This window comes from Mesoplodon mirus (genome assembly GCF_964341445.2).
Source record: "Mesoplodon mirus genome assembly, chromosome: 4".
Taxonomy (NCBI): domain Eukaryota; kingdom Metazoa; phylum Chordata; class Mammalia; order Artiodactyla; family Ziphiidae; genus Mesoplodon; species Mesoplodon mirus.
The window spans coordinates 173366703-173390219 of NC_138979.1; the positions used below are offsets into that span (position 1 = coordinate 173366703).

The following is a 23517-nucleotide window of genomic DNA, read 5'->3' on the forward strand; positions in this document are numbered from 1 at the left end:
GTGAGAGGCAGCTGGTCAGGAAGAACTAGCCCAGGGCATTAGAACTGGATTTCATAAAGCAGAAGAAGTCCCAGGAGCTCCTCCACCAACTGGCTTCTGGTGACTTTTGGCAGGAGATGACCAGCCCAGAGAGAACATTCTGTGGTGAACAAGAAGGACCAAGGCAGTGCTTAGCTCTGGTCACCCCTGGCTAGAAAACAGCCCAAGCCCTTTCCAAAGAGAAAGCTGGTGTTTCAAGAGGACTCAGGCCTGAGTAGTGCACATGAAACTCTTCCGTTTGCTGTTTACATGCCAAAGTCAAATCTTGGGCAAACCATGTGCTATTCAGCTCTGGTATTTGGTTTACAGTACATGTTCTCAAAGCCTACTGTCTGTGCATTTATGGGCGTGCGGCCTGTGCAGTCACACGGAGCCCCACACTTAGAAGGGCCCCATGCTTGGTTTAATGCTCTGCCCTTGCCATTTTGTCCTTCTTAATCTTTTTTTTTAGCAAAAGACTGAATTTTCATTTTGCACTGGGCCTTGGGCCTTATGTAGCTGGTCCTGGTGAATAAAGCTAGGCTCCATGGCTTACCGACCTTGAGATACTGAACAAGCTACTTGACATCCCTGGGTCTCAGTCTTCTCGTTAGTAAAATAAGGCAAATAAGAGTACCTACCTCACGCAGTTAACGTGAAACTAAGTGAGATAACGTATGTGGAGCACAGTTCCTGGCACCTAGTAAGCACCGAGTAAGTGTTAGCCGCAGTGACAGCTATTCCCAAAGCCATGGGCTAAACATCCAATCCAAGTGCTAGGCAGGTAGAAATAGCTGCCTCGGTACCTTGGCAAGTACAGTTCTTAACTGAGGCCACCAGGCAAGGAACACAGTTACTGACTACCATCTGGGACCTGATGAGGGGCTCTCTAGGATACGGGTAGAGCCAAGTGACTTAATCCAAAAATGCCTCAAATGCAGAATTCCCTGGCAGTCCAGCAGTTATGACTCTGCACTTCCACTGCAGGGGGCATGGGTTCCATCCCTGATCGGAGAAATAAGATCCCACATGCCACGCAGTGTGGCCAAGACAAAAAAAAAAAAAAAAAAGTGCCTCCAAGACGAAATCTAATTGCATTCCATAGCTGTTGGTGAGAACTCAATCATTTTCTGCCCTTCCACAAGTGATGGTTTGTGGGAAAGAATCTGCACACAGGAGTATCATTCCTCCAGCTTAGAAAAACTACGTGCTGGAGACCCACCAGCAGAGTCAACAACTGAGGCAGGTGGGACCTTCTCACATCAGAATTAGTGACTGAGAAAGGGAACAGGGTGCACAATGACCTCAACAAAGACAGCAGTCTAGTCTTCTGGCATGGCTCCTGGTTGGGAGAAGAGCCTGAGTGTTCTCCCTTTTGCCATACACTTGTAGATCTTTCTGTGTATCTGAGCACAAGAAAAACTTATTTAAAAAAAAAAAAAAGAAGCTTTGATATTTTCATATAAAAGGGACCTCTGATACTGAGTAATAGCACTGCTTTTCAGGAAAAGACTATTATTCCTAAGATCTCTCTAACACATTCTAAATAATGAGCACATTTTTGTGTGTCTGAATAGTACATAGTACATAGTACTCAAGAGAGTCTTTCTGGAGAGCAATTTGGCATCCTTTAAAAGGTCCAGGCCCTTTGACACAGCAAGCCCTGGGGGATCTTTCCAAGGCAACAGCCAGAGATGAAGATCACCATTCATGAACAAAGATTTTCATTGTGATGTTCCACTATCACATAAGTAAAAACTGAGTAAGACTCCAACACCATGTGATGACAGCATTGATAGTAGAGCCAATGGAACCCCCCAAAGCTTGTGTTTTTCAAAGAACCTTAGTAATATGGGAAAATGTTTACCGAATTATGTCACACATTATGCGAAACCAAGCAAGCATGCTAATGTAAGCTTATTTCACAAATAATGAAAACGTTCCTCAGCTCCAGCTGCTCTACTGCCTGTGTCCTAAATGATGGAAAATTTCTCAGCAAGAACGGGAAGAATTAGCAGGCTCTGAGTTTTCTTATAAGCCTTGCTACCACTTGTGATGAATGAATTTACCACTAAATAACTGGGGAAAAAACCTTATTTCCTCACTTCATTATTCTTACTAACATTGTACTTATGTTTTCTTTAGAATTCTCTATGGTATGACTCTCTAAAGACCCTCCGCCCTGGAGCCAAAATTTAGCCAGCTAAATGGTGTTCAACTCACAACACATTATTTTTCAATTAAGACAAAGTAAAAGACAAAATAGCATTTTCTCCATTGAATAGTAAAGGACCCAATCTCTAACATTAACACTGAGCCATGATACTGAAGTGGACTTGTGGTTTGGGTTGGGTTTTATTTTTGTTTGTTTTTGCTTTACGCTTGTTTTGTAGTAGTTTCCTGTTCAGCCTCCACCTTCTTTCATATTTTGGGAAAGGTCTCTGTCCTTTGCCCAGATATGACACGGTGTCCTGCCTCTCACTATAGAGGCAACAGCATCCCAGGTTGCCAGGACACCAGCATATGAACTTAGGGGCTTACCTAATAGGAAGCTCTAAGACTTTAAATCAAGAGCAAGTAGCCCAAAGAAGGTGGGAGATGGCAGCTGCAGTGGCCAGCAGGGTCAGGCACTGGCTATGAGGTCAGAGGATACTTACTGGCCCTCTGTGATCTCTGAGCCATAAGTGTGCATTGGTTAGAATTTTTCAGTCTTAGGCATGATAAAACCCAATGCACACTCACTTAAGAAAAAAGAGAAATGTACAGACCCCAGTAAATAGCAAGATATTTAACATTTATTTCTTAATTCTTCATGGGTAGCTTCATTCCAAGCTCAAAGGCTGCAAGATGGACCCTGCTTGTCACTCCTCTTTTGTTACTCTGCTTCTTTACTGTTAGCTGAATTCTAGGCAGAAAAACCCTCAAGGGATGAAAATGAATGGTAGGATCCCAGGCTTATCCTTTTCCCAATTTACATCCAGTAAGAAAGAGAAGTCACTTCCTCCAAAACTCAAGCAAAAGCCCAGGAATTGACTTGCTTATCGGCCTAATCCAGATCTCATGTCTGTCTCTGAACTCAGGGCTGTGGCCACGCACATGCAAGGCACTGGATTTCTTTTTTTTATGGTTCTAATCTAATGTTAACTCACATTTTCTAATTTAAGTATAGTTGATTTATAATATTGTGCTAATTTCTGCTGTACAGCAAAGTGATTCAGTTATATATATATATATATATATATATATATATATATATATATATATATATACACACATTCTTTTTGTTATATTCTTTTCCATTATTGTTTGTCATAGGATATTGAATATAGTTCCCTATGCTATACAGAAGGACCTTGTTGCTTAACCATTCTGTATGTAATAGCTTGTATCTTCTAACCCCAAATATCCAGTCCATCCCTGCCCCACCCCCTTCCCCCTTGGCAACAAGTCTGTTCTCTATGTCTGTGAGTCTGTTTCTGTTTTGTAGAAAGGTTCATATGTGTCATGTATTAGATTCCACATGTAAGTGACTTCATATGGTATTTGTCCTTCTGTTTCAGACTTACTTCACTTAGTATGACAATCTCTAGGTCCATCCATGTTGCTGCATTATTTCATACTTTTTTATTGTTGAGTAGTATTCTGTTGTATATATGTACCATCCATTCATCTGGCAGTGGACAGTTAGGTTGCTTCCATGTCTTGGTTATTGTAAACAAAAGGCACTGGATTTCTTAGTCTAGACAAGATGATTCTTCCCCTGTGGCCTGGGGGCCAAGTGTGGGGAAGAGGACCATTAGGGAAATGGTTATCCGGACAAGAGTGAGTAAGTGAATGGGTGCCAAGCAGCAGAAACTGAGTCATTTGCACAAACTCAAAGATTCCAGTATAAGCACATTAAAAAGGGCAGAAGATGTTACACATCAAATGTTCCTCATTAGGCAGATGGAACCACCATTCCTCAGTTACATAATGTCACGTGGGTCAATGAACACAGTTGTTCAATAAACCAAGCCTTTGGGATCTTAATGAGTTAACACGATAAATGGGTGCGCATCCCAATGTAGCTATAGTGTTTTTCAGTGCATCATATAGGCCACTGATTTAGCCATTTTATAAAAATAAGAATATTAGAATTTTCTATTTTGTTTAATATACACTAATGTCTCATGGGTCCAATACTGGGCACTGGAGTGCACTTTCCACTTCTTGAAGTGGCCTAGACTTTCTCAATTTCAATTATTTTACTATAAATCCCCCTAAAACGCATGACACATTTCCCCATCTTAATAACCAGACCATTGAACACAATCTAACCTGACATTGGTCTTTTCTGATCTACTATGGTGATGCCCTCGGGGGATGTTGAGGTGTATAGCACTTTTTGCCATTACACCAAATGGTGCCATATCATCCTGCTTCCTTTGTTGGATGCTGTGGGATTGAGGACAAATATGACCAATCTGGTCTGGAGTGTCTGAAAGGCTTCTAGGCCCTAGACTCACTAGTGTAATGCACACCTCTACTACTTCTAACAGTTGATCTTAATGTATTTGCAGATTTGCAAGCGTGAACCTAGTACATCACATGATTAAGAGGCTTTCTAAAAAGGAATGACAATCCTCTCTCACTCTAGTTTTCTTACTGCACATAACTTTCTTGATTGCACCGATGTAAAAATAACACAGGTCCTAAAGAGGAGGTCTATAACCATAAACAAAAACCTGTGCCTCTAAACAACGCTTAGCTTCTGAAACTTGTGCCAGTAGGAAGTCAATCATCAAAGCTGCATCCCCCAAAAAGGCATACTCTCCAACACCAAAAAGTAAGGGAGAGGGCTTCCCTGGTGGCGCAGTGATTGACAGTCCGCCTGCTGATGCAGGGGATACGGGTTCGTGCCCCGGTCCGGGAAGATCCCACATGCCGCAGAGCGGCTGGGCCCGTGAGCCATGGCCGCTGAGCCTGCGGGTCCAGAGCCTGTGCTCCACAACGGGAGAGGCCACAACAGTAAGAGGTCTGCGTACCGCAAAAAAAAATAAAATAAAATAAGGGAGAGGGAAAAACTTCCCAGAAGGCAAAGCTGGGCCTCAGAGAGCTATGAGATTTGAGAGATTTGAGCTATGAAAGAGATTTCCTCCCAAAGAGTATAAACAAATGTTAATGAAGGAATCCTCCCACTTCAAGGGCAGAAGAGCCTCCCACTGTCTGTCCAACATTGCTGTGAACCGGGTGACTGTTGTGTGTCTCCCATTCTTCTGAATGAGAATTTTTATTGTAGTGTGACTTCACTACTTCGCTAGTAAATGAGGGCAGATAACTCTCAAACTCATTTTCAGCAGAGCTGGGAGAGGGATGCAATCTACAGATTCCACCATATATGTAAGGATTACCAAAAGAAGATGAGATTGCACAGAAGCAATAGGGGAAAATAATACAGAGAAGAAGTACAGAGAATGATGAGAGGGTCCATAGGTGGCAAATCTCAGAAAGTGCCAGCAAAAATCCAGTTATGAAAGTGAGCGTCTCACCTTGAACTTCAAAAAAGATACCCCTATATGTACCAAGTATGGAATGTTGGGTGAAGAGGGAGAGCAGCAGAAGCTCCCCTAAACTTGATCTGATCCAGAAAAACAGAAAATGCAGAGCTATACAGAGAATAACACAGATGGGCCATATTTGCAGGAAGCACTCTGTCTCTCTGACAAGAGGAAAGAGGAGAGTCTTGGCATGCGCTACCAGAAAGGTTACCTGCTTCTCCCTGCTCTCCTCTCCCCAGCCCATGGAAATGTTCAGCAGAGAGCTGGTCCAGGAATATCCAGTTCTTTTGGCATCAAGTATGTGAAAAAGAAACTGGCCCAGGGACTTCCCTGGTGGCGCAGTGGTTAAGAATCTGCCTGCCAATGCAGGGGACATGGGTTTGAGCTCTGGTCTGGGAAGATCTCACATGCCACGGAGCAACTAAGCCTGTGCGCCACAACTACTGAGCCTGCACTCTAGAGCCCACAAACCACAACCATTGAGCCTGAACACCACAACTACTGAAGCTCGTGCACCTAGAGCCCATGCTCCACAACAAGAGAAGACACCGCAGTGAGAAGTCCATGCACCACAACGAAGAGTAGAACCTGCTCGCCATAACTAGAGAAGGACCACACACACCAATGAAGACCCAACACAGCCGAAAAAATAATAAAAAATAAAAAAGAAACTGGCCCAGCATAAATATAAAGCTTCCATTTTTTAAAAATGTGAAAGAGCAGCAAAACTTACCAGTGAATGTGAGACACTCAGCAGAAAAATGTTGCCCCAACCAGACGAAAATTGTAAACAACTATGAAGTAATCACCTCTAAGAATCATCACAGAGAAACCACAAAGATGCAAGAAATCAGGGAGGAAATGGTGAGATAACAAGTGCAGATGAAATGTGAGCTGAGCTAATAGAATGCAGGGAAAAAGTAGGAAAGAAAAAAGTCCCCTAATGATCATAAAAATGAAAACAAAATTGGAAGAAGCACATGGCAGAGTAGGCACTGTGAAAAAACAAACAAAAAAAGAAGATAATACTAACAAGTTGAAAACCAAATTTTAAAGATAAAAAGGAGTAGAGGGAAAACACTAGACATAGAAGACAAGCAAAGAAGTGATGATAGATGTATAACTGGAATCCCCAAAGAACAGGACCAAAATCATACAGCAGAGAAGATGTTTAAAAATAGCAATCAAGAAAACTTTCTGAAATAAAAGGGACAAAACCTGGTAGTGTTATCAGATGAAAGATAAAGAAATAATCTTTTGAGTAGCTGAGCAAAAAGATCAAGTCACTTATAAAAGGGAAAAAATTGTCTGGCATCAGATTTCTCCACAGCAACATAAGCATTGGGAGAAAGTGGAGATCCAACAAGATCCTTAAAAAAGAACATGTGAGTCAAGGGTTTCATTTCCAGCCAAACTGCCCTTCAAGTATAAGGCTACCATTTTGAACAACACAAGAACCCAGGGAATATTGCTCCCTGGAGCCATTCTTAAGGCAACTACCTGAAGAAGAGTTTCAGTCAAGCAAGTGATGGTGACAAAAACTATAGCAAAACCATGATGAAAACCAGGGCTAGAGATGAACATCGGCAATACTTAACTGTAGAACTATGACTAAAACAAATGGGAGTACCCAGGTAGCAGAACAGAATAGCAGAATGTGAAATATACACCCTGATGTTACAGAATGATACAATGAGTAACAATTGATAGTGGAAGAAGAAAAGAACTTGAGATGCTGAGTAAGTTCCCTGACTGCATTATATATAATAGCTGAGAGCCAAGAGTTATTAAAGTGGGCAAATCTTCTAACAGAAGCCTAAGCATATTTAATAATGTAAAAGTAAACATTAAAAGGATGGTGTCAACTAAAATTGTGTGGTGGAGAAAGAGAAGAGATATCACCCATAATAAGGAACTAACAGATACTACTTAACGAATAGAACACTAAGATTATTATATGCGATTATAATCATAAAGTTAACCCCTATGACAATCGTTTAATCCCTATGGCAAAAATACAAAACTCCCCAAGTATAAGAAAAAAGACACACACAAAAATTGACAAAAGACAAAAATTGGTGCAGGAAGGAAGTAATCATACCTCGCCTTATGATCAGCTGTGAAGAGGAGCATTTACCTAGCAAAATAATGCAACTATTCACATTCACTTTTTTTTTTTTGCTTTATAACAAATTTAATCAGTTATACATATACATATGTTCCCATATCCCCTCCCTTTTGCGTTTGATCTAATTAAACTATACTGGAAAGGAAAGAGGACGGGAAGAGAGCCCTTCTACAGTGGGGCGGGGAGGAAAAAGAGAACTAATTCCTCATCTTCCACAACGGGAAGTCAAGAAATCATCTCTAAAATAAAATTCAGGAAGTGTAATACCAATGTGACATTGAAAGACATGGAGATGAATATCAAAATAATCATGCAAAAGAAATGAAAGGGGTTGCCCCAGGGGAGGTGAAAAAATAGGAGAGGGGCAGAGACTGCTGTTTTACATAACAAACTTTGTAGAACACAGTTTGGCTGTTTAATGTATAACTTCAATAAAAAGTACATTTTTAAAAAAAGAATTTGAGCTCATCTGAGCAATCAGAGTTCAACTGATCATTCAGAGGTTCATTTCTTACCCTAACCTTTCCATGAGATCCTTTCAAAGGAAAGTTTCCCTAGTCTTTCATTTTGAAAAATGAAATTCTTCATTCTGCTCTGCCTTTTATTGAAAACCACCACACAAGTACTGCATTAATCTGACAGTGTTTCATCAGCCTCCTTTGAACCTCCGGCTGCCATGCATTCTATGAGGACAAAATGTTGATTTCAGTGCCATTACTCAGGAGGGCCTGCAGAGGAAAAGATACTTGCAAATACATTGATACCTATGGTGGTGATGACAGTTCCAGCAAAGAAAAAGGCACTTCCGAGGTCCCAGTGACTGCTGTTGTTAGAAGAGTTTCCTATGGGGCTTACTCCTGCGTTGTCAGCGTCAAGAGCATGCTGCAAGGAAAGTGAGAAAGCATGAGGTTCAGTGAAAAAGCTTACCAAGGGGCTTCCCTGGTGGCGCAGTGGTTAAGGATTGCCTGCCAATAAATCCAGGAAGATCTCACACGCTGCGGAGCAACTAAGCCCATGCGCCACAACTATTGAGCCCGCGTGCTGCTACTGAAGCCCACGTGCCTAGAGCCCGTGCTCTGCAACAAGAGAAGCCACCGCAATGAGAAGCCCGCACACTGCAACGCAGAGTAGCCCCCGCTCGCCACAACAAGAGAAAGCCCGTGTACAGCAACAAAGACCCAAGGCAGCCAAAAAGAATAAATAAATAAAATAAATACGTTTTTAAGAAAAGATTTCTTTAAAAACTAATAAGAAATGAGTGAACCAACTAAAGTAATAAATGTCGGCACATGATCTTCCCAAAAGTGTGAGAAGAAAGCAATTTAAAGTAAGTTTATAAAAAAAAAAAGGTTACTAAGATTTCCTTGCTCAAGAACCTACAATGGGTTTTCCCTGGTGGCGCAGTGGTTGAGAGTCCGCCTGCCGATGCAGGGGACACGGGTTCGTGCCCCGATCCCGGAAGATCCCACATGCCGCGGAGCGGCTGGGCCCGCGAGCCATGGCCGCGGAGCCTGTGTGTCCGGAGCCTGTGCTCCGCAACGGGAGAGGCCACAGCAGTGAGAGGCCCGCGTACCGCAAAAAAAAAAAAAAAAAAAAAAAAAAAAAAAAAGAATCTACAATGATCTATAAAGGACTGGTTATGTGGATGAGGGTACAGTCATAAAATGAAATACTATTGTTACAGAGAAAAGCACAGGCCCAAATGGCACCACTTGTACTCAAGTCCATAGTGTCAAACCTGCACTTAATACCTGACTTTATTGCAGTTACGACCTTCCCCAGAAATGTAATCTTTTTTTAATATTTATTCATTTCTTTTAGTGAAGTATAGTTGATTTACAATATTGTGTTAGTTTCAGGTATACAGCAAAGTGATTTAGTTATTGTTTTTCAGATTATATTCCATTATAGGTTATTACAAGATACTGAATATAGTTCCCTATATTCCCTAAATCCTTGTGCTTATCTATTTTATGTATAGTAGTTTGTATCTGTTGATCCCATACTCCTAATTTGTCCCTCCCTCCCTCTCTCTCCCCTTTGGTAACCGTAAGTTTGTGTTCTGTGTCTGTGAGTCTATTTCTGTCTTGTATATAGACTCATTTGTATTATCTTTAGATTCCACATATAAATGATATTATGTAGTATTTGTCTTTCTCTGCCTGAGTTACCTCGCTAAATATTATATTTTCTAGGTCTATCCAGAAATGTAATCTTAATCAATCAGTCTGGAATTTTCTGGTCAGCACCAATGAGGCAGCCTGTCTCATGGACCTGCTTCCTCCCCCAGAGGAAAAGAGGCAATGTGCATGATAAAACCCCTGCTATTCCTTCCCCCTCTACCCCCAAAGAAGATGTCCTGACCTAAAAAATAATCCTTTCTTTTCTTTGGATAATAGCTCCTTTGCCCCACTCTCTTCCTATAAAAACCTTCCATTTTGTGCAACCCCTGGGAGGACCCCTCTAGCTGCTAGATGGGATGGTGCCTGATTCATAAATCATTCAGTAAAGCCCATTAGATCTTCAAATCTACTCGGTTGAATTTTGGTTTTTGTTTTAATTTTTTGGCTTCGCCGTGTGGCACGTGGGATCTTAGTTCCCCGACCAGGGATGGAACCCACACCCCCTGCAGTGGAAGCGCCAAGTCTTAACCACTGGATCACCAGGGAAGTCCCTGAATTTTGTTTTTTTAACACTATACATCCACTTGTTAAAATTAGAAAACTAGTTTTAAATTGGGGGGAAAAATCCATATATAGTATGTTGCCATTTATGTAAAATTTGCAGGCATAGGATTTACCCAATCCTGGCAGAAGTTATGCAAAACGCATACATCTTGTTGTGCATATACATAGAAAGATGTCTAAAAGGACTGGCACCCAAAGTGGTCACTCCCGGGAGGCAGGGTTTCAGCTCCTTTTCACTCTCTTTTTCTGTTTTGTTGGAGTGTTTTACACTGAGCTTGTTTCAGGAGTTAAGAGCTTGGCTCCTGGGTCAGACTGTCATGGTTCTGCTCATTCATCACCTCAGACCCTTGGGCAAGTTATTTTAACCTCTCTAAGCCCAAATTTCCTCATTTGCAAACTGGGGATAACAATGCCTTCCCCAAACAGAGTCGTTGTGAGGATTAAATGAGATGATTCATGTAATACGCATAGCCCAATGCCCAGCACTGTGTCAGGGTTTAACAAATAGTTGACAATTTTGTGACTGTCATTTCACTGTCCCCCAACAAACACACACACACACACATACACACACGGCTCCTTTTAAAAATAAACAATGACTCCTCACTGGCTACCGGATTTGGAGTTCCATACACCTTAAAATTCCCAGTGACTTGGCCACATGGATGCTGCAACATCATCTCACGCTATACTATAAAAGCCTCCAGCCCCGGGCAGGAAACTCTATGAGACATCCCCTCATACTTCTGGAATTTTGCTTTGCCCTCCCACAAAGGTGCCCACGCTTCAGGGTCTAATCTGGGCCCCATTTCTTCCAGGAGGTTCAGTTTGTACCTTGTAGCCTCCACAAAATGCCCCCGTCCAAGGACTTACGCTTCTGCACCCATACATTTAACGGGCTTTTGATCACACACTCCCTTGCTGGAAATCCTTCCCTACTCTCAGCATGCACAGAATAAGGTGGAAAATTCCTCAGCAGCCCTTCCTGAGCTCACCCTGCCAAACTCCTTCAGGCCAGGGAAGAGGGTAGGAAGAGATTTCAATCAGGTGAGCTGTGGTGAGGAAGGTAGGGGCTTCAGACGGAGGTGACAGAAATATGAGCTACTTCTAGAGTCTCCATTCCCTGGACAAAACTGTAATAACCCCATGTGAATTTTGCCAGACACAATTAAATATTGCAATGGGATTATATTCATCCTAAATAATGCCCATAAAGCTCTGATAAAACAAGCAGACAGTGGTTGCCATAAATTAGATTACAAATGAAAAAGTCAATCATTGTTAGTAACATTTTGCCTTCATTGATCTGAGATATTTCAAACTCTTTAGACCAGGGATCAACCCTTTTCCAGAAAAGGTCGGACAGTAATTGTGGGTCACATATGGTTTCTGTTGCAAACCCCCTAGACAACTTACTGGACAAAAGAAAAAGTCTCTTTTGTTTAAGTCTTTAGTTTATTCTTTCCTGCCTCTAAGAACATGAAATATTATACTGGCCACTGTTTCTAACATAAACCCTGGCACCCCAGAATTTAAAATCCAGCGGCATGGAATGTGTCTTTGCCTGTGGTTTAAATCGGCCTAATCATCTACAAGGATCACTTATTCATCATGGGCTATGCAATTCTCTGCTTTAGAGAAAAGACAGATGCCAAGTCCTTTCTGCTGGTAAAATATCCATTGTCACTACACTTTGAGAGCCATCAGACCAAGCCACAGGCCTTAACTAGTGTTTATAGCCTCATAGTCTATTCAGCTCTGATGGGACCACCTGGAAATAATACCTCAGGGACAGCTCCAGGCCCCAGTCGCTTAGGTAGCCACAGATCACACCATCAATACCTAATATTTACAACTTCTATGAAGCTGCAAAAAGAGTTTGGGTTCAATCAGGTCCTACTGTACTGAGAATTACACATAAATATCCTAAGCAGACCAAGTGCTGCGTATAAAAGTACAGATTTGCAGTAAAGACAGGCAGGGATAATTACTTGCTTCATCAAAAAGTCCAAAGTAAGATTCCTTTTCAAGTTTCTTTTCTTTGAATTATGCAATTTATAAATATTTAATGTTTACATATGTAACCCTGAAGGAAAGTGTCTATCGGTTGAAAGGAAAGGAAATTAACATTTGTTGAGTGTCTACATTGAGGCAGGTGTTTTAGAAGTGTTCTTCCATTTTATCCCCTCCACAACTTGTGTGTTATTCAATTTTATCCTTTCTACAACTTGCAAGAACTTACGGAATATTATCGCTCTTTTGAGATAAGGAAACAGGCTCAGGAAAGTTAAGGAACTTGCCCGAGGTCACACAGCCAGGAAGTGGAGAAGCCAGAATTCAAGTCTTGACTGGCCCAAAGCCACGGTTTTGCCCTTTCCTCTGCATATGGTACCCAGAACACACTCATCCTCCCCCACCCTGTGCTCACCTCCAGACAGAGATGAGGGAGAAGTCTTGTCATCGTCCAAGAATTTAGACAGAAGGGACCTCACAAGCGATCATTTCTAATTAGACTAGTTCCTTGAACATGTCAATGGGGGCACCAAACTTTATTTGGCTGCTGGAGCTGGTGAGAGCTTAATAGCTCAGCATTAAATTTTAAATTAAAAATAAATAAATAAAAATGGAGAAAGGTTGATTTTATAGCCTGAAAGGGAGGGAACAGAGAAAACAGAGAGAAAGCCCCGAGAAAAGGAGGAAGAGAGGAAAGCAAAGGAGACAAAGTGTCAGTTGAGCTCAGTTACAGCAATGCCCAAGACTTCTGAAAAGCAGGTCCATCTAGTACCCAATTTTAACTTGCTTCATATGTGTGATATAAATTCCTCTCTTGCTCCCCCAAATCTTCAGTAAAGTGGGCTATACAAGCAAATGCCCTGGGGAAGTGGTTTTAAATGTAAGGATTGTTATGGGCATTGTGGGCCAGAATGTGATTTAAAACCAGAAGTAAGAAGGAGAAAAATAAGGCCTCTCACAAGTCACCAACCTCTTGGTAAGACTTTAGAGGATCCCCAACCCCAGGAATGAGGTTTGATTCTATCTAGATCATATACATCAGAAAGACTCCAGCAAACAAGCAGAATTAAAATGAATTAACAAACTCAGGTTACGTACCTACAGGGCAAACCCAGTATAAACGGACTATTATCACTTGAAACAATAGCATCATTTTTAACTCAATAGTTCTGAATGAATTCTAACATTATTAATTTTATAAAGTATTTTATAATAATCTTAACTGTTTGAACCCAAGTAAAGCCTTTTAAAATTAAATGCATTTGCTTTTAAGTTTGTTTGTTTTTCTTTCTCTCCATTCAGGCTGCAAAAGCGAAGATAAGCCAGTCCATTAGAAGTGTCCAAGCACGTAGATAATGAAATGACGAAACTGAGCCATGTACAGTCTGGCTTAAAGGATCAGTTATAGGGTAGAGGTTCAACCAACATCAGCATCATTTTAAGCCACAATCTCAGACTTAATGAGCATCACGTGTTCAGTTACACGATCAACCACTACCAAGTTCAGAGACGTCTTCTGAGGATCAAAAAGAAAAAATTAAACTACATGTGATGTGAGAGTTTCAAGCTTCAGGAAAAACATACTATAGATAAGAGGGTCCCATTTGAAAATTTAATTCCACCCCTTTTTGAATTTCCTTTTTAGCCTGTCAGTTAGAACTTCCAGTTCCTACCCAGTAAACGATTCATAAATGAATGTTTCAATCAATAAGAAATGAGTGGGGCTTCCCTGGTGGTGCAGTGGTTAAGAATCCTCCTGCCAATGCAGGGGACATGGGTTCGAGCCCTGGTCCGGGAAGATCCCACATGCCGCAGAGCAACTAAGCCCATGAGCCACAACTACTGAGCCTGCGCTCTAGAGCCCGCGAGCCACAACTACTGAGCCTGAGTTCTGCAACTTCTGAAGCCTGTGCACCTAGAGCCCGTGCTCCACAACAAGAGAAGCCACCGCAAGAAGCCCGCGCACCACAAAGAAAAGTAGCCCCTGCTCACCGCAGCTAGAGAAAAGCCCACACGCAGCAATGAAGACCCAACACAGCCAAAATAAATAAATAAATAAAATAAATAAATACATTAAAAAAAAAGATTGCTTTAAAAAAAATAAGGGGCCTCCCTGGTGGCGCAGTGGTTGAGAGTCCGCCTGCCGATGCAGGGGATACGGGTTCGTGCCCCGGTCTGGGAGGATCCCATATGCCGCGGAGCGGCTGGGCCCGTGAGCCATGGCCGCTGGGCCTGCGCATCCGGAGCCTGTGCTCCGCAACGGGAGAGGCCACAACAGTGAGAGGCCCGCATACCGCAAAAAAAAAAATAAATAAATAAAATAAAAAAAATAAGAAATGAGTGAACAAATGAAAGTAATAAACGTAGGCACATGATCTTCCCAGAGGTGTGAGAGGAAAGCAATTTATTTCTTTGTAATACAGACAAACATAAGAAAGTAGTCCAACACAAAGAAATATAATGATTGTCCTATTTTTTAAAAAATAAAGAACTAGGAGGAAGAGTTGGTGACAGTGGTAAGATCTAAAAGAATCTGTTTCTAACTTACTTACAGAACAGAAACAGAATCACAGATCTCGAAATCAAACTTATGGTTACCAAAGGGGAAACGTAGTGGGAAGAGATAAATGAGGAGATTGGGATTAACGTATACACACTGCTATATATAAAATAGAAAACTAACAAGGACCTACTGTATAGCACAGAGAACTATATTTGACATTCTGTAATAACCGATATGGGAAAAGAATCTGAAAAAATGGAGATAAATATATATGTATATATATCTGATTCACTTCGCTGTACCCCTGAAACTAACACAACATTGTGAATCAACTATACTCCAATAAAAATAAATTTAAACATCTGCTTCTCACAGAGAGTAGAATGGAGATTGCCAGGGGCTAGAGGGTGGGGAGGGCAGATATTGGTCAAAGGGTACAAACTTCCAGTTATAAGATGAATACGTTCTGGGGATCTAACGTATAGCATGGTAATTTCAGTTAATAATACTGTATTATATACTTGAAGTTACTGAGAGAATAAATCTTAGATGTTCTCCCCACAAAAAAGAAATGGTAGTTCTACGACATGATGGAGATGTTAGCTAATGCTATGCTGGTCATCATTTTGTAATAAATAAGTATATCAAATCAAATCAATACGTTGTACACCTTAAACTTCCCCAATGTTATATGTCAATGATATCTCAATAAAACTGGAAAATAAATAAATAAAAGAATCTCTTTTCTTCCTGCTTCCTCTATCCAACTTCCTCCCCTGCATTAGGACCACCAGAAAGGTATAACAGAGAAACTGCAGCCTCTCCCAAAATGAGAAGGGGATAAAGAGCCCTCGAAACCCCGCCCCCCGCCACCGAATTCCCCTGGTGCTGCCATCCCATGAGGCAATGCTGGGTTGCATAAATCACTGTTCCGGGCAGCACAAGATACCATCATGAGTGTTATCGCTACTCTGGGATGAATGACGGCCCACAGGGGACCACTAACTGTCTGTGGCTTTTCTCCTATGATCTGTGTACTTGGTGAGACAATCTGTTTCTCTGCTTCCTCATATGGCACCAAAAAGGAAGACAAACAAAGGTGGAAAGGTGATCACTCAGCTTGTCTGAGATTGAAGAATGCAGCCGACTGGCACCATATACACAGACGCTAATAACCATGGCGATGGTTTGATTTACTGTCCAAACCAGGACACTTGCAGAGGGAAAAGGGCCTTGTGCACGATTATGCTTGGACTGCAGGACAGGCATAAGACAGGACGTATGATCCTTTTACTAACAGCTCACACTACGGGGACGAAAGGAAATGACCTCATCTGAGGGCACAAAGGTGGCTCTAGGTCTACAACGTTCTTAATCTCGAGAGGGCACAGTCAGCAAAAGGATTTACGAAGGAGATATTTAGCCAGGGGTCGAGGCAAGAGGAGGGGGTCGTGGTGGAAAGTGGCTTCATAAATGCATTCAAAGCGGGCATACTTTCAGCTATTAATGGACAGAAGGAAAGCCACAACCCCTGGGAGACAGAGAAGGGCAACTGGCAGACCACATTTATTACAACTCACCAATGCCCCTAATGACTCAAAACCCTGACAACAGGGTAGCAGCATCCTTCCACAGCCTCACACATTTGTTGCGGAAGGTCCTCAGGTGAGAAGTGGAAGTATGATATTAATTTGTTCGCCACAGTTCGCCACAGTTGCTTTTTATTTCTCCTGCTTCAGAAGCATTTCACATATAAATATTTCACAGCAGCAGAAGTGACCATGCTGGGGCTGGGGGCATGGGGCGGGGCTCCTTCACATCCAAGTGCAAAGCCACATCATATACATACTTCAGACAACAGTGGGAGGGCATCAGAGAGGAAACCTGGAGCCACCCCCAGCAAGGCACTTCTTGATTCCAAGAAGTCTTCACTTCAGTGCAGAAAGAGAGAGAGTATAAGCACCTCATATGTTCCTCTTGCAACAGAGAAAGTTCATGGATAAAATGCCAATGTCTAGCCTGTGCAAGGTACTCAGCTTCTCTGAGCCTCAGTTTTCTCACCTATAAAATGAGGTACCCTTCCTTGCAGGGTTGCTGTCAGAATCTTTTTTAATGTATACATGACTTCAGGCAGCATGCCTTGTCATTTCATATGTGACGACGTTAATAATAACAGGAATCCTGAGTACTTAGCAGTGCATAGATTAACTCAGTTAACCCTCGCGGTGACCTGTGAGATGGGCATCCCCATGGGACACATGAGACGGATTGAGTACCTTGCCACATCTAGTGACCGGCAAAGCTAGCAAGTGGATACTCTTTGCATTGTCAACAGGAAGATCATCGCCCTAAATGCTAGAAAGGCAGCTTCTCTCTGTGTTCTTCTTTCTCCCCATCTCAGACCCTCTTAGCCCAGCTCCCTGCCTCTGGAGAGCAGGCTGGCTCCCCCCTAAGCTGGGACACCCCACATGTCTACAAGAGGTCAAGGGAGAGGGGGACTGATGTGCACAGGTCCTCACCTCCCACCCAGGCAGATGGCCAGTGTGGCAGTCAGGCCTGTGCTGGCCCAAGTGGACCAGCCCGTCTAACAGACTCACTACCGCAGAGTCTCCCACAAATAAAAGCTCACAAAAACCAGGCCAGGCCATAAAAAGGCAAAGAGAGAGGCACCTTCAGTGCCATGGGGGATATGGTGACGGTGTTTATTTCCCTGCTGCCCTAAGTATCTAACTGTGTGCAAATATTAGCCTTTCCTCTGTCCCGGGGATTCAGGCAGCAGGCTTTCATCGGTGCTTTACGACCTGGTTATAAATGTAAAGTGAAGGTCACCTGCAGATTGGACAGCGTGAGTGGAGAATTTGTTTGAAGAATAAGATAGAGAAACCCAAGATGAGCTAGATGGCACATCCAGAGCCTATGGTCTGAGGAAGCTAGCTTTCCGTGCTACCACTAGTTAATTCTTTGGGGAGAAAATGTTCTAAAACTCTGTTCCTTAGCACCTGGGTATACACTAATGACTCATGTAGCCAAACATTGTCATATGGGACCAAGCCATACTGGCAGGAGACCTTCTACCTTCCAAATTGTGCCTTACCATGTAGAATTAGTTTTCTCTGTCTCTTTGACTACATGGAAGGATGAAATAAGAGACATTTTAACGCATCAAGTCCACTAAGGAAGCAGAGATATATGTGTGTGCTCTGATAAGATCAATAAACTTTCAGACTAACTAACTGTCATCCTTTCATCTCAGGTTGGACTCAGCCTCTACAGGTTGAAAAACAAATCTGCCAAGTGATGTTGAAAAATCATCTTGGTCCTGAGGAGAATGCTTGATGTATGCACTGCTCTCTCTGTACTTCAGATTATTCCTATCAAAGATGAGTCTATCCAATTTCTGGGGAAAAAATTTTTTTTTTTTTACTGGGCTACAAAAGCAGCTCCAGGGGCTTCCCTGGTGGCGCAGTGGTTGAGAGTCCGCCTGCCGATGCAGGGAACGCGGGTTCGTGTCCCAGTCCGGGAAGATCCCACATGCCGCGGAGCGGCTGGGCCCGTGAGCCATGGCCGCTGAGCCTGCGCATCCGGAGCCTGTGCTCCGCAACGGGAGAGGCCACAACAGTGAGAGGCCCGCGTACCACAAAAAAAAAAATAAAAACATAAAAAATAAAATGAATACAACTGATTATGAGTAATGAAAATAATTGTATGAGGCACACACCACAAAAACCTTGTTAAAATAACGAGTCACAGATGTAGAAAACAAATGTATGGTTACCAAGGGGGGAAAAGTGGGGGAAGGGATAAATTGGGAGATTGGGATTGACATATACACACTATTATATATAAAATAAGTAACTAATAAGGACCTACTGTATAGCACAGGGAACTCTACTCAATACTCTGTAATGGCTTATATGGGAAAAGAATCTAAAAAAGAGTGGATATATGTATATGTATAACTGATTCACTTTGCTGTATACCTGAAACTAACACAACATTGTGAATCAACTATACGCCAATAAAACTTTTAAAAATAAAAAAATAAATCTTGTTAAATGACATTTTTGCTTCACCTTCAATGAGGAGCAAACACATTCACATTTGTAGATAAATGTAGACACCGACACCGTAGCATTCATTTCTGGATTTTGTTTTATTTTTATGAGAGTTTTTTAAGAACACTGACTTCTCATTTGCAAATTCATTTTTCTAGTGTCATGCCAATTGCCATTAGTTCTTTAATTTCTGGCTTAAAAGCTTTAGATCTTCTTCCCTAAACAGTGATGGAATCAACAACCCCAGGGATAAAAACAATAAAATAATGAAGTGTAAGCCTGTAGAGACAGGCCAGGGGCTGCAAGCCCGATCTTGCACACATTGAACAATCTTCTGCATGACCACTTCGCTGAAGAAAGGGCAGTGCCTCTGACTTCAGGGCAATAGCCAGGGGAGTTGCTTCAACTTGCCAGAGCTGCATCTTGGGGCACAAAGATGCCGATCCTGCGCTCACCAGAGGTCACCTGCTGCCTCGGCTGCGGTCCAAACTTCCTGCACAAAAGGCTGCTTGGAGGAAGGGAGGGCTCAGGGCAGGGAAGAAGGCTCATCTGGCTTTGCACTCACTCACAGCAAGGATTTCCACTCGCTGCTGAATGGATGTCTCAGGCACCATCCTTTCCTTAAAATCATTACGTTCCTAAATATGTAAAATTTTGGGGCTATGGACACCAAGGGAATCTGCTCATGCATAAAGAACACGGAAGAAGTACTCTTGACAACCAGACCGAGAGGAAAGGTCTTCTAGAGCACAGAAACAAAATCACTTTCTGCTTTGCTTCTGTGAAGGTTCTAAATGAAAGGGGAGTTCCCTGGCGGTCCAGTGGTTAGGACTCAGCACTTTCACTGCCATGGCCTGGGTTCAATCCCTGGTCAGGGAACTAAAATCCTGCAAGCCTCAGGCGCAGCCAAAATAAAATAAAATAAATAAACGAAGGACTCTTGGTCTCCAAAACAGATATACAAGCACCATTCATTCATTTCTCAAACTGTAAGCAACTTCTACGGGCCACCCACTGTGCCAAGCATCAGGGATATAAGGATAAAAGACACAGACTCAACCTCAAAAAGCTCACAATCCTGGGAAAGAGACAGGTGAGAAAATGATGACTAGCTAATAGAGTCTAATAAGCATAGAGGCAACTGTGAGTGTTTGATGCTACCAGGCCAAGCAGGTAGCATGGAGGGTCCATGAAGGCTTCTTCCAGGCCTTGAGTTTTGGCACCTCTGAGGATAAATCAGTTCAGAAATCCAGAGCATAACAGTTAGCAAAGTGCCATAGTTGGCACTCCATAAATGTTTAGTTGATGAATGGATGAACGTATGACTAAAACCCAGCTCATAACTACCACTGCTCTACTCTGGGTTTCTATGAGGGACCAAAATGGCAATGGACTGACTGATTGGATCACGTCATCCTGCTGCTTGAAACAGCCAGAGCTTCCCAGTGCTCTTAGGATAAAATCCAACATCAGGCCCTGCAGGGTGTTGCCCCTGCCTGTCTCCAACCTAAATGCCTACCAATCTCCCCTTGTTAATGGACCTCCGGCCACCTACACTCCCCTTCTCTCAAGTTCCCAGACATCCCAGCTTCCTTCCACCCACAGGGGCCTGACAGCTCCCTCCGCCCAGAACCCCTGTCCTACTAATCAGGTCTGCTCACTTGCCTCACAGCTCCAGTTGCCCCACCCCTTTGTAGCATTCATCTGGTTTTATTTACACTTATTTCTGTGATTATATGCATAAGGTTTGCCTCTCCCACTACCAATCAGTAGGGTGACCGTACAATTTATCTTTCAAACCACGTTTGAGAGGAAAAGGGCCACTGTTCACAAATATTCCAGATCCACAAAAGCTGGGATGTTTGCCCATCCTAGCCATAACGCTCCAAGAGGTCGGGGACCATGTCTGCCTTTTATTCACCATCATGGCCCCAGTACTTAGCATTGAGTAAATCAGTAAATTTGTCAAATTAATAAACGAATGAGGGAGTGAGTAAGCAGGAGAGTGAGTGAGTGATTTGAGGTTTGGCAGAAGAGAATGGAAATGTCACAGCCTTGGGAAATGTGCATGGGTCACGCAAATTAACCAACATCTCCTGCTTGTGGGGAGAAAGCTTGACAGCTCAAGATCTCTGGCCTTCCCTTTATCTGCAGAATAGCAGCTTTGGTCACCATGACAACATCAAAGGTCCATGCCCAGGACCACAGCATTGTACACAGTCCTCTCCTGCATCCGCCCATATCTCAAATTAACTCCTCCGCCACCAGTGAAGTGAGTCACTATACCAGAGGCCCACAGTTCAGCACCTGGCCCTGGCACAGATGCTCTCCGTAGGCTGGGAGGGTTAAAAATCCAGGGGAGAAGGAGAACGGGGATCTGTGTCAGAAAGCAAGCACTGACTCTCAGGAAGGAGCTTTCCCATCCTGTGGTTTAAGTGGATTTTCCCTTAGGAGGAATTTGTCCTGATACAATTACACGCTCTCCAGCCCCATTGTGTCAAACCAGGGATACAGCCTGATGAAGAGACCATGGGCTTTGGAGTGGGAAAATCCAGATTCCAGGCCCACTTTTGCCACTAGCTAGTTGCGAGGACTTAACCGGGGCACCTAGCCTTGGTAAACGGGGACAGTAACAGCGGCTACCACTTGGAATAATGGGGAGTGAAAATGAGGCTCAGGAACACATGTAAACTGCCTGGCCCCAAGCCTGCACCCAGTCAGGACTTAATCAGTGGTGTCAAACAGTATCCATCAAATACATCTTGAGGCCCCAGTACTGAGCAAAGGATCCAAGACTCTAACCATTTATTAGCAAAGGATAAAAATCCCTTGGGCTTCCCTGGTGGAGCCGTGGTTGAGAGTCCACCTGCCGACGCAGGGGACACGGGTTCGTGTCCCAGTCTGGGAAGATCCCACATGCCACGGAGCAGCTGGGCCCGTGAGCCATGGCCGCTGAGCCTGAGCATCCAGAGCCTGTGCTCCGCAACGGGAGAGGCCACAACAGTGAGAGGCCCGCGTACCGCAAAAAAAAAAAAAAAAATCCCTAAGCGATCATACAGTGAAAACCAGTGGCAAAGATCCTAGCCATCAACATAAAAAGTCACAACCTGAAAAATGACCACTACAGATCCTCATCCACGCAAGCTGAAGCATTCTTCCCTCCCCTGTCAGTCAGTGAAGCCTCATGATTTTGTCCCTTGACGGTTACAGAGGTTGAATGTTTTATTACTTTCTCCAAGATGAGTCATGTGGGAAGTTTCTACAACAATTGCACTGGGGGCAGGGAAGTAAGCAACTGTGGCCTGTGAGAGCATGGAGGATAAAGACGTTCTTGGGATGGAGTGACTGTCTAACTGAGTTGATGGAAACTGTGACTTCAAAAACCTATTCAATGTATTGGCTTGGCCAAAAAAGTTTGTTGGGGTTTCTCCATAAGATGTTTGGAGACGAAAGCTGGACAGGGGGAAATAGTGTTTCCTAAATGCCAACTCTATGCCAGGCACTCTGCTGAGCACTTTATGTGGGTTAACTCACCCCCTCCTCCCATTATTCCCAATGAAGAGGGACTGCCCCATCCCCATCATAGGAAAAGCAGCCTTAGGTATAATAGTGTTAAAGACCAAGTCTATCTGACTCCAATGCCCATGCTCTTTCCCCTCCTTGACACCCCCTTCTTTGAAAACACAACGGTCCATATTTAGAGTGCTATAGTACCGTGTCAGCCCACATTTCCCTAAAAATTTCTCTTTCTCCCTCCAATCTTTTCCTTGGGGTAAAACCTTTAAGAAAAGGCTCAGACGTAGTGTAGGGGGTACTGACCGTTGACACAAGTGAGCAGTCTAGCACAGTGCTTAGACGTATGGGCTCTGGAGTCTGGCATCCCACGGCTCAAATCCCAGTTTAACCACCTATCAGCTGTGTGGCCTTGGGCAAATTACTTAATTTCTTAGAATTTATTGGTTCATCCATGAAATTGAATGATGACAATAGATCCTACCTGTAGGTTTGTTGCAGGGGTTCAATGAATTAAAGGATTGAAGCACTTAGAACATGCCTAGAGGAACATAAACAACCAATAAGTGGTAGCTATTTTTTATTATTACAACAGCTCTGCAGGAAATTTCCCTCTTACTGTCATCTGCAGACCCTCTCACGGAGTCTCAAGGGTAAGATTCCAGAGATGAATGGGTCTTCTGTGCCCTCTGTGGACTGAACTGCTGAAGCCCGGCTCAGGTTAGTCAGCCTGCCCCAGGGCACCACACTAGAAGATGGACATGCCTCACTGAGGGATAAATAGCAATCAGGCCCAGAGGATGCAGGCCCTTTCACTCAGTCACACTCTGGAGTCACTGGTCATCCCATTGTCTTGGTGACCCACTCCTTGGGGCTGCCTGAGCCTTCTGGGTCCCTGAGGTTCTCCAATATGTGTTTCAAACCACACAGAGGAACAGTCAGGGTGAACAGAGATCATGGGGCCAGCCCCGGTGTCTACTTAATAGATCTGAGGCCAAGTGTCCCCATCAAAGCTGGGATGATTATCTAGGTGGCACGGTAAGCCCTCTCAATGACACAGAAA

At 43.2% G+C, this 23517-nt stretch overlaps 1 protein-coding gene across 2 annotated transcripts in view; it reads right to left on the reverse strand.

The window, feature by feature from the left end:
* Window positions 1-23517, reverse strand: part of KCNK10 (potassium two pore domain channel subfamily K member 10) — a gene marked incomplete at both ends in the record, with an annotated part of 141481 nt that overhangs the window by 41162 nt on the left and 76802 nt on the right. For both annotated transcript variants that reach the window (XM_082619306.1, XM_082619305.1), the window contains one exon: window positions 8448-8565. In XM_082619306.1, the coding sequence (XP_082475432.1) occupies window positions 8448-8565 (118 nt within the window). The remainder of the gene's footprint in view (window positions 1-8447; window positions 8566-23517) is intronic.